This window comes from Sebastes fasciatus, chromosome 14 (assembly GCF_043250625.1).
Source record: "Sebastes fasciatus isolate fSebFas1 chromosome 14, fSebFas1.pri, whole genome shotgun sequence".
NCBI lineage: Eukaryota > Metazoa > Chordata > Actinopteri > Perciformes > Sebastidae > Sebastes > Sebastes fasciatus.
The window spans coordinates 31,203,945-31,222,802 of NC_133808.1; the positions used below are offsets into that span (position 1 = coordinate 31,203,945).

Consider the following 18,858-nt stretch of genomic DNA (forward strand, 5'->3'; position numbering starts at 1 on the left):
CACCAGTTCTGACGCATACTCCACTTTTCGTGAGTTTTGGGGATGGCTAAGGTCGTCAAAAACGCGATATTCCAGCAGAAAAAGAATAATACTGACAAAAACAATAGGTTCCTTGCACTTCGTGCCAGGATACCGTTGGGTCCTGGCACTTTCGTGCTCGGGCCCTAATTATTCACAGCATTTGTAATCATCTCACCTGTTAGTTAGTTATGTGACATGGTACAGGAGAAAGTCTTCAGCTCTGGTAAACTATGGTGAGCTAAGCTCCGGTGGTCTGTAGTCATGGTAACACAGAGACAGCTACTACTGTAAATAATATACCATTACTCTGATCTTCCATACATTTATCTTTTAGCAGAAATAATGAACTGACTACTGTTTCACATCTTCTATTTTCCACCCTGATGGTCGCTGTGTTTACACACCGTCTCATAGCGGTAGCATGTAGCTAACCCGTTAGCATGTAGCTACATGCTAACGGGTTAGCTACATGCTACCGGGTTAGCTTTGTATCTCCATGTAAACAGAGCCATCTGCTCTCAGCTGTCTGCTCTCAGCTGTCTGCTCTCCTCTGGGATGATTCTGTCGGTCATTTCTCACAGATGGATCTGTAAAGACAGACGTAAAACAGAGTGTATGTTTACGGTTTACAGAGTTGATGCATGAGGTAAACACTGAGCTAACTAACAGAGCTATAAACAGCATTATTTACCTGAGAGAAACCGTCAGGAAAACCTGGAATCTGGACCGCAGATGTTCATCATGTGTCGCCGATTTCTGATCAGATTCCTCCGGTAACGTGCGCTGGGTGAAGTTTCTGGTTTATAAACTTTATTCTAGCTGCTATCTCTCCACTCGTCTCTCTCTCTCTCTCTCTGAGAGAGAGAGAGAGAGAGAGAGAGAGAGAGAGAGAGAGAGAGAGCTTCTCCGGGAGGGAGGGGGAGGGTGACGCTGTTGTTGAGGACGTTTGATTGACAGAAAACGCTGACCAATCAGAGCAGAGTGGGAGGAGACAGAGGCTACAGACACAGAAATCAGCACTTTTGGAAATGGGCTGAAACAGAGGTTATAGAGACATGCTGGAATGCATGATCTGATTGTTTTTTTGAAAAAAAAACTTCAGAGACATGGTTTGGAGGTGTCTGAGACCTATAATAACTAGTTTAAATGGAGTATAATATGTGACCTTTAAGATCAAAATACCTGCAAATAAACTTATCCAACCTATCATTAACCAAACTTAAAAAAAAACACCTTTAACTTCCTATAAAATCAATACCAATGTAAGTTATCGCCGCTTTTACCACAAAACTATGTATTATATAACACTTACTCAAGAAGCTTCTAGTTTAAAGTTGTCTCTTTATTAATATTTCCGATATATAAGTCATTGTACATTTATTCTACCGTGCTTCAGAGGACAATCTTGTACTTTTTACTCCCAACACATAATGTCTTGTATGCAACAACCACTGAAAATGATGCGTTGTTAGATTTTAGAATATCCACCAGAACATCAACACCATTGAATACCTAATAATGAAGTAATGCAGCACTTATTTTAAAGGATTATAACATTGTAAATGCTAGCCTATATTCAATCAAACCTACACATCAACACTGAGTATTTTCTCACTCCACTTTCTTTTATTATAGTCAGATTTACCATGTAAATGTGCAAATGGACTGAACACGTTTCTACTGTACAAGATGCTTCCCTGAGAACATTACATTTAGAAAAAAGCACACACATATACAGTATATATACAGAATATGACATACACTCAGTGGCCACTTTATTGGGTACACCTGCAAAATCTAAGTGACACTGTCCGAGAGATATTCATTACAAATAACTATATGTTTATTATTGAGGTTGCAGTTTGCGGTGGTGTTTAACTGGGCTACATTAGTCCTGTTTTCATTCAGTTGTCAAGCGAATTCTAAACAAACTTTTGAAATGTCGCAAAAAAGAAATGTGAATTAGGCGCATTTAATAACCTAGGCTATGCAAAGCATAGTTTGGTCAGAAGTTGGCGTTATAGGCAACACATGGCTGTAATCTGCCTGTAAACAGACGTAAACATCTAATGCTCATCTAACCATCTACGAGAGAAAAATGGAGAGATGTCTTCAGGGTTTTGTTCTTTCTTGTCAGCTAGTATTGATCATGTTTTTGCTGCCCGGAGACAAAGACGGTATAAATATATATCTGGGAAGACGCTGACAGCAGAAACGGCCGATCACTTATGAGTTAAATGTTTGCTACGTCAGAATTTATTCGGCATATCCCATTTAGCGCATCCACTCTTTTTCGACAAAGATAGAAAATAACCTCATAGGAGCAATTGAGGCATTTTGCCATTTCTAATGCGATACCTCAAAATGCACAGAAAAATAAGTTTATGTAAACGGCTAGTGAACTGTTTGTAATAGTCCCCTCCTGTTTGTGAATGGGTTGGCCAAATATAAAAAATACCCTCTCTGACGGTGACTCAAGTGGCCGCTGAGTTCATATTTTTGACGGAGCGTTTGAATGACAAAACAAAAAAATAAAATGACTTCACATTGAATTGTATGTTGTGCATTTGCAGAATACTTCTGCCACGACAATACGAGATAGATGTACGAAAGAAAACTTCTGCAATAGCTGCAACAATATAAATAAACCAAATGCCACATTAACACGTACATTGATAAGTAACAAAGCAGCTACTGATTTAAAAACACAGAATCCCTGTAAAAGGAGTGTTGGACACTAAATCTGACGCGGTGGCGGTGTCACTGCACGACATCACGTGTATGAAAGACTAGTTTGATTTAACAGCAAACACATTAAAGAAGGTCTTTGTTTATGGAGGTGTGAGTGTGTTAGAAGGTGCTGTTCTGCCGGGCCAGGATGTAATCCATCTTGTTTTTCCTTTTAGGTTTGAAGAGGACGTAGAGGAAGATGGAAACCACAGTCAGGAAGCAGGACACGGCCACCGCAGCTACCACCAGCCATGTGAATGTGGAGTCTGTGGAGAGATGGACAGAGGTCAGTGAATGTTTTCATGTAGAGGCTTCTGGTTGTCTTCATTATTGGAGGTATTAGAACTTGGATTGGCTGTTGGTTATATTGGTTTTGATACCATGTGCTGAGTATAAGTCAGATTTGGAGTCAGATGTCTGCGGTTAGTTCACGTCTTTAACAGGCGGAAACCTCCGGGTCTGAGAAGTGAAGCCACTGCTGAAGTGCCTTAATCCTGCATTCTCTCTATCAGCCAGCAGGGGGCGACTCCTCTGGTTGCACAAAGAAGTCTGATTGTATAGAAGTCTCTGAGAAAATGAGCCTACTTCTCTCTTGATTTATTCCCTCAGTAAACATTGTAAACATGAGTTTATGGACTCAATCGCTAGTTTCAAGTCTTCTTCAATACAGCATGATGTTCATTTAGTAAATGATGGTCCCATTTAGAGTCAGATAGACCATAAAGCAGGGGATGCTTTAGGGCGGGGCTACCTGGTGATTGACAGGTCGCTACCACGATGTTGTCCGGTCTGGAAGTAGTCCGTGTTTTCATCTTAGAGCTTTAACCCTTTCACAGTGCGTTTTCACTTCTTCAAAGTTAATTATGACATTGTTGGTCGCCTAAAAATGTCTTATTCAGCGTTCGGTTGTACTTAGCTCCACCCTCTGGTGTCACTTCTGGTTGCAAAAAAACAAGATATCGACGGCCAAAAACTAAGGCGGCGACGTCGTCTCTAACGCCATCCAACTAAACTCCTGTTTCCAGGATAATTAAGATGCTCGCTTGCGCTTCAGCTCATAAACTTTGTCTTTACCCGCTGCCGTTTTCTCGCCAGTACCGATCGGTACTGAGCATGAGCAACTCTCAACAGAGATGGGAAGGACGTGAGATGTCTCATTCTTTCGCTACTTCTATCATCAGCTCCGGAAAAAAAACAACTGTATTTAATTGTTTTTGTACCACTTGCCCAATCGGACAAGTGAGTTGCCTCACCCAGTTGCCTCGGACAACGGGCAATCCTTAGTGAGTTAGAGTTAAATTTGTCAGTTGTTAAACACACAACTCACCCTCTAGTTGAAGCTGTGCGACCACTTCCTGTCTCCCTCCTCGGTTCTGGGCGACACACTTCAGCTCCGTCTTCACGTCTTCGTCTGTCATCTCTACGATAACTAGACTCAACTCAATCTGGCAGCCGTCAGACACCCTGGTTACCCTGGAAGCATTGAGACAGACACATATGTTTACATGGTATGACTGAGATGGGTTACTAGGCAAGATGTTTATGTCATAATACTCCTATATTAGCATAGCAGCTTTAATCAATCAATCACAATTAGGTCTGCACGATATATTGTTTCAGCATGGACATTGCGTGCATGTGCAATAGGTGCATCGCAAGACGTGCGATGTCAGGGTAGGCAAATTAACTCAAACACATCATGCTACAACTTTTTTGCAAGGAAAACTAGCCTGAAACATACAAATGAGAAAGGAACAGGAGAAAACACCGAAAAGGACGATCATCTGGTTGCAAAAAAATTGTTGGAAATATTTCGGCCACAGAAAGGATGATAAAGACCAAAAACATGTACTTTGTTGTCATCTGGTGAAAATTCCTTTATTTTTTCATATTGCAATATATATAATTTTTTCCGATATCGTACGGCCCTAATTAAAATCAAGATAGTACATTCCAAAGCGGTAGCAAATAAACAGGTAGTATCACTTTTAATAGAGAATTTGTGTTTAGTATTTTTCGAACTATATTTACACTGGAAAAATTCTTCTTCAAAATTTTCAGTATGAATTTTAAAATGACAAAAATGTTGAAGTCTTCAAATTTGATTGTGGTTTTCAAACTAATCTAAAGTAATCTAAACTAATCTTTCTCTGTCACATGGGGGCTCCAAAGTGAATTATTTCCAAATTGGAAAGTAGTCTGGAGTTTGTTGAAACATAATGCTTTGCACTTGTTAAGTTTAAGGTTAGTTTAAAGGGTTAGTTTGGAAACATCAACATCAATTTAAGTGTACGCTACAGTTAGAATATTTTCACTGCATTACCTCACCATCAGACAGCCCTTTCTGACGGGGAACTGAAGCCGTTATATCTATCTATGCTCCCTTCAAAGCCACCAGACTCCATTGACAAAAACAGTAATTTTGCCTTTAAGTTTGTTTGTGTTATCGTGTGACTTCTGAACTAACCCTTTAAAACACCAAAGTCACACAATAACACGAACAAACTAACCGAAGGAGGCAGCGGTAGACCAGCAACTCCTGTGTTCTGAGAGGTAAAATTTCTGTTTTTGTCAAAGGAGTCTAGGTTTTCCTGTCGGAAAGGGACGGCGAGGTAAAGTGGTGAAAATATTCTAAATATAGCGTACACTTACACTGATACTGATTTTTTTTAGGTGTCTAAAATATGTTTTGCTGCTGCCCCCATTAAGTTCCATTCACTTTCCCCTTTTCCCAACCAGTTAAGACCTGTTATGACCTCAGGTTTTAGTACTGATAGGTTATATCTACCAAAAAACTAATCAGCAATTACCTCCTTCCGCCTTGCAGAGCCCGTCCATCAAGGTACGATGACTCCACTGATTGGTCATTGACCAGCCATGTGACCGCAGTGGAATCCGCCATTTGACATTCAGTGAGCACCTTGCAGGACATCTCCAATCCTGAACCTAAATAAAGTCAGAAGTGAATCAATATTAGACCGAAATATTCTATATTAATAAAGCATTTTTATATATTAGCACTAATAATTTGTATCACTCACCATGAAGACTTTCAAAAACGGTTCCATTCAGTGGCGAGACGATCACAGGCGGTTGAATTACTGGAGCTAAGACAGAAGGAAACACATTAAATCAGTATAGCATCAATTTTAATGTTGTTCTTCAAAGTAAAATAATAATAACTCAAAAAAATCAACTCACAGAGAACAGTGTTGTTGTAGCTGCTGCTGCTCAGCCCGGGGTTAGAGGTCATGGAGAGGTCAGGCACAGTGGTGGTGCTGGTGATTACAGGGTCTAGACCTGCACACAAATTTAAACAAACAACTCTTAAAATGACAGCAACACTTATTACTTATTTCACACAGTGTTTTTGTGAACTTTTTTGTTTTTGTGTGTGTCAGATTGTCTGCTCCCTGTGTCTAAGCTAAGTTGGTGTGTTGCACCTATTAAGCCAGTAGAGGGCAGGGCACGCTCATAATTGATGCTGTTATTGCCAGGAAGTAAACTAACGACATCTCCAATTGATTAATGGATATGATTATTACTCATGAGCCTATAATTACAGTAACATTTGGTGACATATAACTTATGTATTCTTTTTATTTTTAATCATTTGTAGTTGTATTTGTAGGATTCTTTAAAATCACACATTTTGTATCTGTTCTAAATTAACCTTAAAGGGAGATTAGTCAAGTATTTAATCCTCTTATCAATATGGGAGTGGACAAATATGCTGCTTTATGCAAATCTATGTATATATGTATTACTGGAAGTCAACACAAAACAATGACAGATATTGATCCAGAAACCCTCACAGGTACTGCATTTAGCATAAAACAATATGCTCCAATCATAACATGTCAAACTGCAGCCCAACAGGCAACAACAGCTGTCAGTGTGTCAGTGTGCTGACTTGACTATGACTTGCCCCAAACTGCATGTGATTATCATAAAGTGGGCATGTCTGTAAAGGGGAGACTCGTGGGTACCCATAGAACCCATTTACATTCACTGATCTGGAGGTCAGAGGTCAAGGGACCCCTTTGAAAATGGACATGACAGTTTTTCCTCGCCAACATTTAGAGTAAGTTTGGAGCGTTATTTAACCTCCTTCATGACCAGCTAGTCTGACATGGTTGGTACCGATGGATTCTTTAGGTTTTCTAGTTTCATATGACACCAGTATCTTCACTCTAGCTTTAAAATGAGCCCAAATTGTCAACCCTCATTTATATAGAGCATTCATAATAAGGTTTCAAAATAAATCCCGCAATAAAAAATGTTTCAGATAACTCTGATGTAGTCTACACTCGTCAGCAAACTGTTCATTAAAGAAATGATGTATGTCTTCTTGACGTCACCCACCTTCCACACTGAGCACGACTGTTCTGCTGACTTTGTACTGCTGGTTGTTGAGGAGCGCTCTGAGCTGGCAGGTGTAGGCACCTGCATGGGATCGCCTCACCGCAGGAATTACTAGTCTACCTCTCTCCTGGCAGAAGGAGCCTGCTCTGCCTCGCCGAGGGTCAGCGGGGCCGGAGTCCTGACAGGAAGAAAGCAACATACTGTGTCACTAACAGGGAACGAGCAAGGCACACTGGAAGAGTTTTCTTTCATGAAATGGTTCAAAATATTACAATGTAAAGTCCTCAAACATCTGTGATTCTGAGCAACAAGAATGCAATTGACTTCACTTTACAAAGTGTCAACGCTGCAATAACTCTACATCTTAATACGTATTTTTGGTAAGGCTGTCCTCACCCCAAAAAATTCTTAAAAACACTCATACAATTTTGTCAACTAATCGATTAGTTGATTCAGTTTCTCCACAAAGAAACGCACAAAAGCACCACTTTAAATCTGTTTTTCAGAGATGTGCTCATAAGTTTCTTAGAAATAATAAACAAGTAATCAATTAAAGAAACCTTAGTCAACTAAGACCAAACCGACCCATTAGTTGACTAATCAACTAAGACTTTTGGTCTATTATTAATTCATGATTTACTAAAGCATTAGTTTTTATTTCTTAAAGTCTTTATTTTCATAAAACAAGTGGGAACACTTTCTAAAATGATTGTCAATATCTTTAAAAAAGATAAGAAACCATTGGTGAACTAAATTTAAGATTTCAGAAAATCCTTAAAACAAGTTGATTTGTATTGAAAACTGGTTAAAACAAGTGAACAGTAAAAAATTAAATTCGTTTTTGTAACAAGGTTTAGATTCAAAACTGACTAATTTAAATTGTTTAAAGGGCAGAAAGTTAATTTAAAATATTGAAGTCAACTGACTAACCATTTGAACTATTGGTGCAGATCAGCAGCCAGTACACGTCGTGTGTTTCCTCTCACCTTGTGCCACTTTATCAGTCTGTCTGTGCTGTTGAAGTCACTCAGAGATGGACATGAGAGCCTCAGATATTCTCCCACTACGACTTGGATCGGGTAGGACAGCTTCTCCATGTCAACAGAACTGGACTCGTACACACGTAGCGTGATGTTCCCAGTTACACAGTAGCTTTCGTTTCTGGAGAATAAAAGTGAGGATAAAAACTTTAAATCACGTTGAGGAAGAAGGCGTAGCAAGTAAAGAAATCATTCTTAAACTAAATGGTTCAAATTGAATCTTCATGATGGTATTTGCCGCCTGTAAATGCTGTTTTGCAGCCCACTCTTACAGCACCATAACCTCTATGGAGGGAGGCAAGAGCAAGGATACCTTATGGAAGATTAAGAGTGAGTCACAAAAGAGATGTTTGGTGCATTTTAAGGATAATTGGCACGGGATTAGTATTACCTGTGACCTCTAGTAATTTGTAATAATTGCAGAAGTCGTCTGTGATCTTAATGCCGTACGAATCTGCCATGTCCCTAATTTGTCAAGCAAAAATTCCACCGCAAATTACCTACCATATTTCACCAAACACAGAGGTCATGTGATAATGTTAGTCCCGTGCGAATTGGCATCTCGGTTATTTGGGGTTGTTTTTCTATTTATAAATTAAAGTTTTGACAGCATTTTGGGTGAAAAATCAATCAATCAATCCCAGCGAGTAATTTCACTATCACAGCAGCCTAGCAAAAAGACACATATATAATATATATATTATATATAAAAGTATTCAATATACAAAATTAAGCAATATAAAATGAGAGGAGTAACTATATATGTAGATATAATATCAAATATAAATATAATATAGTATAATATGTTTTTAAATAATCAGATTTTACACAGAGCCTTCACATCGTATACGGGGGATAATGTCAGTTAATTTGAGTAAAATATGGATTTAACTTATCCCGTGTGAATGCGCCGCACAAAACACAGATGTGGGGAGGTCATCACTAAATCACATGAGGTCACCAGGTAATACTAGTCTCGTGCGAATTAGGCTTTACAAAATACAAATGGTATGAAAAAAGCTATTTTATTTACTAGAATACTTATTTATTGAGTCGACACAAAAACCTCCAGTTATGAAAATATATTGTCTTGTCACTTATTGGTTGTTAGACTGTAAACTTTTTTTCAAGTCTCTATTTCCAAATGAAGTTCAGTAGAGCATAAAGAAAAGGGCAATGCAGGTTAAATAATAAATATATGAGTCTTACCTGTAAGTGCAGGTATATTCCCCTGAGTCTCTAGCCAGAGCTGGGAGGAACCACAACTGATTGTTACGCTGCTGAACGCGACCCTTGCCCTGATAGGTCGCCGCCACCGCCGCACCTTCTGTCCCATTCTCCTTGGTGATGAGGTACTTCGCTGTTTGGGGGGCGATGTTGCGCACTTCAAGGACTCTCTCAAACATTGGGAAGGAGAGGATTATGGCCTCGCCCTCCACTCTTACTATCGTCACCTCTGTAGCACCTTGGTGGCAGCCGTCTGCAGGGGAAAACATATTTATTACGGTTGCAGTAACATTTTTGCTAATACATTAGTTTAATTCTTTGAATACTGAATGTTGTCTGAAATAGGGATGTTCCCACCGACTTATTTCTCTGACATTTAAAGGGACTACTTCTAACTTTCTGAAATGCTTGTTAACAGCAACACCTGTTAAGTGTCGGCTTTTCCTGCAGCGGGGCTGAACCAGCGGGGCTCCGCAGCGAGTAACGTTGTGCTCTCCGACCGCAGCCGGAGGGAACAGGGAAGACACCAGCACCGGTCGGAGACGATAACGTTTCTCTCTGCGGAGCCCCGTCACTTCACAAGACACGGGAAACCTCTGTTGGTCTGGAGGAGCTGCATTATTTATTTCTGCACAAACGTCCACTGTACATTCACTAGATATTCTCAGAGCTACTAACTCTTCTGCAGTGTGGAGTGAGCGCGCGTTCACGTCTAGAGGTGGAACGAGAACGCGAGAATGCGTGCCGTGTATGAGTGAAGGCAAGCAGGCAGCGGAGCAGCGACTCCGGCCACACGTGAGCGCATGGGATCCTGACACTACCCCTACAAACAGTCCCTTTAAACGGACTAGTCGACTAGTTTAAAGTAGAAAAACATTCTGTATAAAGGCTATTTTGAATCGTTAAACACATTTTTCAATAACCAAATCGTATTTCCTCACGTACCCGGTGTGGTGTGTAATATTTGAAGAAACGCCAGCGGGTACTGAAGTCTAAGAGGGACTCATGGTTTGGCATCACTTATAGGCTACCATTAGTATCTGAGTGTGCGAGTTTTACTACCTTTCACCTTCTCTTCCCCTCTATCTCTCTCAAACACACATGTGGAAAAAAAGATAGTTGTAATCATTTCCAAAACGTGTTTTTGTCTAACGAAATACTCTGCTTCCATATTTGTTGCCGTTTAGCCTTTCAAAAACGACTTTTTCACTGCGGTCAAAAACCTACCTTTACCTTCCCTCTCGCACCTGATTTAACGGAGCGGTCTAGTATAACGGTACCATAAATTACATTTATACAACCACAGCAACACAAAATCATACTTTCCCCATTTTTTTAAGGGTGATAAAACGTCATAAAATATGATGACAGACATTCAAAACTTCATTCGAAAACCTCAATTGAAGACATTTGATAGAGCCCAAATGCTGGAAGCGAGTCGGCGGCTCTTCACAGCAACAGCCGAGACAGCATATGTCAATATGTAATCGAAATATGTACATTCATAAAATAATAAGTTTAACTGACTAGTATTTCTGGTGCCGACTAGCAAGTGTAGCAACGTTACAGTCTGATAACTCCATGTTTTATAAGCAATAATGCACTTTTTGGAGGAAGCACCATTCTGCTTCATAGCATTCTTCATTGTTTTCTTTACCGGGATTATCTCGGAGAGTATTATTTAGCCTATACATAATTAGAATATAGTTGTGTATAATATACAATATGTGCAGCAACATAGAAATACAGGATGCTCACCTTCCATAAGTAGAGGATGTAGTGCGGGACTTCCATAAACGTATTCGATGAAGACCGCAGCAAACAGCAATACCAAACGGACCATGATGGCAGTCTGCAGGGACGCAAACAAATCTGAAATAAATGACTTGTTCAGTTGCTTTCAGCCTGTTGGTGAAGAGTGTTGGGTTTTATACTAGTAAGTAAAAGCTAACCAGAGGAATAACAATCACAGTAAGGAGGAAAACCAACAAAATATTGACGCTCCTTGAGGCTAATGGAAATATATCAACAAAGTCATTTCTGGTAGTGCGATTTTACGGATGTTGTTTCCTCAAGCAGCTTAGAGCTTTAATGACGTCTAGCTTCAATTTAAACTCTTTTTATATCTTTGTAAAACTCTTGTGACATCACAAGAGTCGTCATCAAAACACAGACACTCCCGGTTCATCACGCCCCCCCACGCTCAGCAGCCACATTTACACACTGACTCCATGAGTCACCTTAAATGGTTAAAGGCCACTGATATCAGAGGTCAGCAAATTTAAATAAGTATCAATAAGGAGAGAATAAAAGATATTTATTTCAAATAATTATGTGTGATTAAAAGTATAGGCTTGTTTTTTTCTGCTGTTTAAACAAACCATTAACGGATTAATTAAACCTGAATAATAAATTAGAATGGTTGTCTGGTGTTAGTCAAAGTATTACAGAATTATCTATTAAATTTAGGAGAGATAGTTTAACATTTTTGGTTTTGGGGCTATAATAATTTATTATATTATTATATATATATATAATTATTATTATATTACATTATAATAATTTTAATTAGTTTATTAGGTATGAGCATTATCTGATCTAATCAATCTAGTATGGTCTATTATGTTTAATTTATCATATTTAATTTATTACACATAATGGTAAATATTATATATATTATTCCTAACCTATTATATATTGCATCACATCTTAATTAAATTTATTACACGGCTTTGTTGAATACTCGATTCTGATTGGTCAATCATGGCTTTCTACGGTCGTTGCTATGTATAACATATGGTTGCTATGGCCGTAGTCCTGATGTCGGACTCTGGCGGATTGTTTTTGTGTCAAATTATTGATTTCTTAAGTGAGTAGTCGTGTAATAAGCGGGATAATGTACAGCGAGCCGGTCATGACTGGCTCGCTGTACATCATCCCTTACATATTATATATATATATATACTATATAATCTTAATTTAATACATTCCATACTGTATACAAAATGAATTTCTACTCCACATTATTGTGTTTTATTCTTTCTCAGTTTTAGTTGGGCTTTGCCAGACAGGAAGTAGGTCAACTCTCGGGTTCGTGCTGAGAATCTTTCGCCGCAGAGTTAAATCATCATTTCCATAGAAAGTTTCACTTCTGCTTCTGTTTCCTCTCCCTGATTACTACGGGATCGTTTGACATCAGGGAACACTTTCTCACAGTCATAAATCGTTTCCCCGATAATATCGTTGGACCGGTGATGTCATCGGAGGGCAATCCCATTCATAAAAATCTGTGGGAGTGTCTTTGTTGTCAATGGTTGTGTGTACACGCGTGATTCACACTAAACATTGTGTGGGATTACATGGAACCTTGGGTAATATCAATAAAAAAAAATATATCCTTCAATCAGTCATATCTTACTGTTTGACATTACATCATACGCATATAATACTGTATGAAGGAGTTTCTGTCTCATAACAGAGAGATAATGAGTCAGTTTCAGCTGTCGTCATTGCAGTACTTCGGCTGCCTTTGCATTAACTATGAACCATACATTGTGTTTTTATGATATAAAATAGATGTAAACAATACATGATTATTTACATGATGAATTATGTCTTGCATATTTATTTATTTCAACACAGTGACCCGCTAGCTGCACATTATCCCGCTTATTACACGGCTACTTTCTTAAGAAATCAATAATATTACACAGAAACGGTCCGCCTGAGTCCGACATCAGAACTGCGCCCATAGCAACGGTCTGTTATACGTAGCAACGGTCTGTTATACGTAGCAACGGTCTGTTATACGTAGCAACCATCTGTTATTCGTAGCAACAGTCTGTTATACGTAGCAACGGTCTGTTATACGTAGCAACAGTCTGTTATACGTAGAAACGGTCCGTTATACGTAGCAACCATCTGTTATACGTAGCAACAGTCTGTTATACGTAGCAACAGTCTGTTATACGTAGCAACCGTCTGTTATTCGTAGCAACAGTCTGTTATACGTAGCAACGGTCTGTTATACGTAGAAACGGTCCGTTATACGTAGCAACAGTCTGTTATACGTAGAAACGGTCCGTTATACGTAGCAACGGTCTGTTATACGTAGCAACCGTCTGTTATACGTAGCAACCATCTGTTATACGTAGCAACAGTCTGTTATACGTAGCAACGGTCTGTTATACGTAGCAACGGTCTGTTATACTTAGCAACGGTCTGTTATACGTAGCAACGGTCTGTTAGTTTGTTTTACGTAGCAGCGGTCTGTTATACGTAGCAACGGTCTGTTAGTTTGTTTTACGTAGCAGCGGTCTGTTATACGTAGCAACGGTCTGTTATACGTAGCAACGGTCTGTTATACGTAGCAACGGTCTGTTACACGTAGCAACGGTCTGTTATACGTAGCAACAGTCTGTTATACGTAGCAACAGTCTGTTATACGTAGCAACCGTCTGTTATTCGTAGCAACAGTCTGTTATACGTAGCAATGGTCTGTTATACGTAGAAACGGTCCGTTATACGTAGCAACAGTCTGTTATACGTAGAAACGGTCCGTTATACGTAGCAACGGTCTGTTATACGTAGCAACCATCTGTTATACGTAGCAACGGTCTGTTAGTTTGTTTTACGTAGCAGCGGTCTGTTATACGTAGCAACGGTCTGTTATACGTAGCAACGGTCTGTTACACGTAGCAACGGTCTGTTACACGTAGCAACGGTCTGTTACACGTAGCAACCGTCTGTTATACGTAGCAACCATCTGTTATACGTAGCAACAGTCTGTTATACGTAGCAACGGTCTGTTATACGTAGCAACGGTTATACGTAGCAACGGTCTGTTATACTTAGCAACGGTCTGTTATACGTAGCAACGGTCTGTTAGTTTGTTTTACGTAGCAGCGGTCTGTTATACGTAGCAACGGTCTGTTAGTTTGTTTTACGTAGCAGCGGTCTGTGATACGTAGCAACGGTCTGTTATACGTAGCAACGGTCTGTTACACGTAGCAACGGTCTGTTACACGTAGCAATGGTCTGTTACACGTAGCAACGGTCTGTTATACGTAGCAACCGTCTGTTATAAGTAGCAACAGTCTGTTATATGTAGCAACGGTCTGCTATAAAGAAATAACAGACCGTAGATCACCGTGGTTGACCAATCAGAAAGCAAATATTCAACAAAGCCGTGCAATAAATGGAATTATTGTCTAATTTTAGACGACACATACGTACTTAAATATTTTCTATAAAGTACATTCACTTTGTCAAAAGTTTATACACAGATTATTTTAACATTTCTGGTTAAATCTCAAGGGAAATTCATAGACTATATAATACAGTCTATGCTCAAACTAGAAAAAAAGAAGCAGTAGTGCAAAATAGATAATAAAAAGTAGAAATACTACGATGTAAAAAGAATGCATTAAAAGTATGTATAAAAATATAGATATCTATAAATATATCAAATATTTATTATTAAGTATTTATTATATATTATATTATTTAGTATTGTATATTTATTATTTATTTATTATATATTTTGTATATAAACTGCATACAGTATAGTACATACAAGTAATACTAATTAATATACTGTATTAACATTTAACACTATTTAACATATAAACAAATACACGTATACATTCAATATATGGACATGCAAATATACCATTTATTTATTACGCATGGGACGAAATGAGAATTTCATGTCACAATTATCCTGGCCAAAATAAATGCGATTCACGGTATCATCTCGATAATCATCAAAATATGCTTAAAACTCTTAAAATACTACTTCTATTATCACTTTACCTTACATTTAGTTAAGAAACTAATATTTTATATTGCATTAAAGATATGAAACACATCTTTTTCAAGGAAAAACAAACTAACAGTCTTAAATAAGGTCTAATAATGATAAGGTCCTCCTGTATAAATAAAATACAAATAATGTGAGTCTGTCCTTTCTTACATGATAATTCCTGTATTTTTTAAATCAGACTCTATTTTTCACGTCTCTAACATTATAGCGAGCTAAACAGTAAAGTCACTCGTGATGATATTCACAATTATCCTGATAATAGAAATTCCCCACAATCAACTTATTGTGAGTGGATTTTACTGTGATCCGCAAAAAAATCCATTATCATCCCATCCCTAACACCAACAGCGATAGTCTACGGTATACTCACGGCGTACAGGTGAGCGCAGCGTCCACAGCAGCGTGACAAGTTATGAGGCAGAAGTGGTGACAGCGTGGACTAAGTAGCTCCTCGTGGTCAGTTTTTGTGCTCTCAGGGGGAACCTGGCCTCTCTTATTTCAAGGTTCCCACCCCCCTGAGATGGAAATTTCTCAGGTTTCCCAATGTAACGCAGTGTACTGTACAGCTCACCGCTCATATCTGCTGACACACACACGCACAGCAGTATATACACACACACTGACTCACTCACGCACACACTATATAGTGGGAGAAAAGAGCTGTGGTTATTTCCTGCAGGTTCATTCTGAAGAAGACAAAAAAAAAGGCAGTAGTGATCTTGATTTAGTGTTTGTGACTGTTGTGGCTTTTCCTCTGGCATCATCTGCCTCTTGCGTCAGTGGTGGACATCTATATGTTTGTTTTAGCACAAGAACACACACACACACACACACACACACACATGAGAGTAAGATAGTAAGTCAGGTGTTCTTGTGGATTTTTCTCACCACTACGAGTCTCTAGCAATGCAATTCAGTGTTGAGCTATTTTAGATTTAGTCTTAGTCTTAGGACCAAAATGCTTAGTAGTTTTAGTCTCATTTCGGTCATTTTTATCCTTCATAGTTTTAGACACACCAACCTGACATCAAACAACTAGCGGCGAGGAAGGCCACCAGTTGCGCCGCCTCACGTCGCCTTTGTCTTGGCCAAAAAGTAGCACTCGAACACACCACAAAGACTACAGCCGACGGCCGACTGCAACAGACGTTCTGCGTCTGCGTGAGAGGAAATAACTCTCCACACCAGCAGGCGGCGGTAGTCTGTATTCAAGAAGGGGAAACAGGAAGAGCGAGGCCGTTGTCGGTGAAACAAAGCGGCGTTTGGTTCAGTCACACCAAACAGGTCCATTATGAGAGCCAATCTGCACCGCCCAACATCTACAAATATTTGTTAATCAACCACCCGAACCCTGCCCGACTCGCAAACCAACAACTTTATGTATTACAGTAGCACAATTGTAAGTCTGACACAAGAAGGGCAGAAACGGACTTCGTAACGCCACCACAGCGTGTAGTGTTTGTTTGAGAGAGCGAGAAGGCGACAGATAGAGGGGAAGAGAAGGTTTGAAGGTCACAAAAATAAAGAGAAAGTTCAAGTTTTTATTTTGTAAACTACTTGTTAGCCTCGTCTTTTTATGTCAACGATATTGCATGTTTAATATCGTTACCGTTAGTGTTTAATGACGTCAATGCCGTCGCCTCATCGTCTCGTCTCAGTCGTGGAAAAAAAATTAATTGTTAAAATGAACAGTGATGCAAATAGTTTTTGTTTTATTTTCCCAGTTTTTGAGACATTTCTGTTGCTACCTCAAATACAATGGAGGTATACAGAGTTTTGTTCGTCATCGGAAAGTTGTAGTTGTACAGAAACAGTCGTCAATACTGTTTATTCAGAGAGCTTTAGAGGTGGTGGTAGGCGGAGTTTTGATCTTTGGATACAGAAAGGCTAGCTGTTTACCCCTGCTTCCAGTCTTTATGCTAAGCTAGGCTAATCGCCTCCTGGCTTCAGCTCCATACGAGACACGCAGACACGAGAGTGCTATTGATCTTCTCGTCTAACTCTTGGAAAGAAAGGGAATAATCAAATTTTGGCCAAAGTCTTTCAGCATTAAATGTGAGAGAAGGAGTTTGGATAACTCTTTTGTTGACCCCTCTCTAAGCTGATTATTATTTGACTATTATCTTTAATTTATTAAAGTTTTTTAACGAGTAAATGCTGTTTTAGTTTTCAGCTCACACCCTAAGACTGTGCATTTTAACGAGTTTCATTTTCAACAAATACATTTTCTGTGTGAAAACATTTCACAAACAGTATTCTCATGGTTATTGCTCTATATTGTTATATCTGTTTCTGTTATTTGAAGCTGTTAAGTTGATCATTAGTTCCAGAGCTGCTGAGTCATTGTAAACTGGAGGAATAGCTCAGCTCACAGGCTCTATTGTTTCTTCAGCCTTTATACCTCATGATTAGTGAATGACAAGCCAGACGTACTGTAATGGAATGTGCAACACTCCCTATTTTTTCTTATAAAGTAGTACGTGAGCGTGTGCACATTCACTAAGAGCAGGTGACATTTGATGTTGCAGTCTGGGTTCTGGTTTGGTTATTAAGAGTTTCTCTGTCTGACTGTGTCCGTTGTTTGAATCCATGCACGCCGTGTTGCAATGACAGTAGATACACGATGCCCAGAGGGAAGACCGAGCTTAGCCAATGAGTCGAGTTAGCCTGGCGTGTTTTGTGTAACACGAGAAACAGAATAAACGTAGATGACATTAGTTAAAATGACGTTCACATTGTAGAAATTGAGTGGCGTGGATTAGGGTCAAAAATAGTTTTTTTTTGGTTCGAGGAAGTCTTTGAGGATTTTATAAATACTTTCAAAAACGTCAAAAAACTGTCTGAATTTTTTTTTTTAAAGATCGTCAAGGGTATAGATTAACAGTTACAGTTTTAAAGAGTGAGAATAAAGATACTGGTCTCATCTGAAACTATAAAACCTGATGAATCCATCGGTACCAACCATGTCAGACTAGCTTGTCACGAAGGAGGTTAAATAACGCTCCAAACTTACTCTAAAGTTTGGTGAGGAAAAACGTATGTCCATTTTCAAAGGGGTCCCTTGACCTCTGACCTCCAGATCAGTGAATGTAAATGGGTTCTATGGGTACCCACGAGTCTCCCCTTTACAGACATGCCCACTTTATGATAATCACATGCAGTTTGGGGCAAGTCATAGTCAAGTCAGCACACTGACGCACTGACAGCTGTTGTTGCCTGTTGGGCTGCAGTTTGCCATGTTATGATTGGAGCATATTGTTTTATGCTAAATGCAGTACCTGTGAGGGTTTCTGGATCAATATCTGTCATTGTCTTGTGTTGTTAATTGATTTACAATAATAAACATATACATACATTTGCATAAAGCAGCATATTTGCCCACTCCCATGTTGATAAGAGTATTAAATACTTGACAAATCTCCCTTTAAGGTTCATTTTGAACAGATAAAAAAATGTGTAATTTGCGATTAATCATGAATAACTATGGACAATCATGTGATTAATTGCGATTAAATATTTGAATCAATTGACAGCCCTAGTTCTTCCTAATGAAAGGTTTATTTTAAATCAAATCCACTAAAAAGTGGGATAATTGTAACCATTAAAAAACAGCCAACTGTGAAATGCACAGAGAGTATTAGCGCTTCATTT

General features: G+C 38.9%; 1 protein-coding gene across 2 annotated transcripts; it reads right to left on the reverse strand.

The window, feature by feature from the left end:
- Positions 1-1,625: 1,625 nt before the first annotated feature.
- LOC141781916 (interleukin-1 receptor type 2-like) lies at positions 1,626-15,769 on the reverse strand. 2 transcript variants are annotated; one of them, XM_074657899.1, is made up of 10 exons: positions 15,578-15,769; positions 11,142-11,255; positions 9,366-9,636; positions 8,103-8,277; positions 7,117-7,294; positions 5,953-6,051; positions 5,793-5,858; positions 5,562-5,697; positions 4,079-4,224; positions 1,626-3,017 (listed from the first exon to the last, which is right to left on the reverse strand). In XM_074657899.1, exons 2-10 carry the CDS (start codon positions 11,224-11,226, stop codon positions 2,872-2,874), a joined length of 1,302 nt encoding a protein of 433 aa, XP_074514000.1. In that variant the 5' UTR covers positions 11,227-11,255; positions 15,578-15,769; the 3' UTR covers positions 1,626-2,871. The 2 variants fall into 2 exon arrangements, with proteins under 2 accessions (XP_074514000.1, XP_074513999.1); XM_074657898.1 differs by having other exon boundaries at positions 11,142-11,235; positions 15,578-15,766.
- Between the last annotated feature and the right edge of the window lie 3,089 nt (positions 15,770-18,858).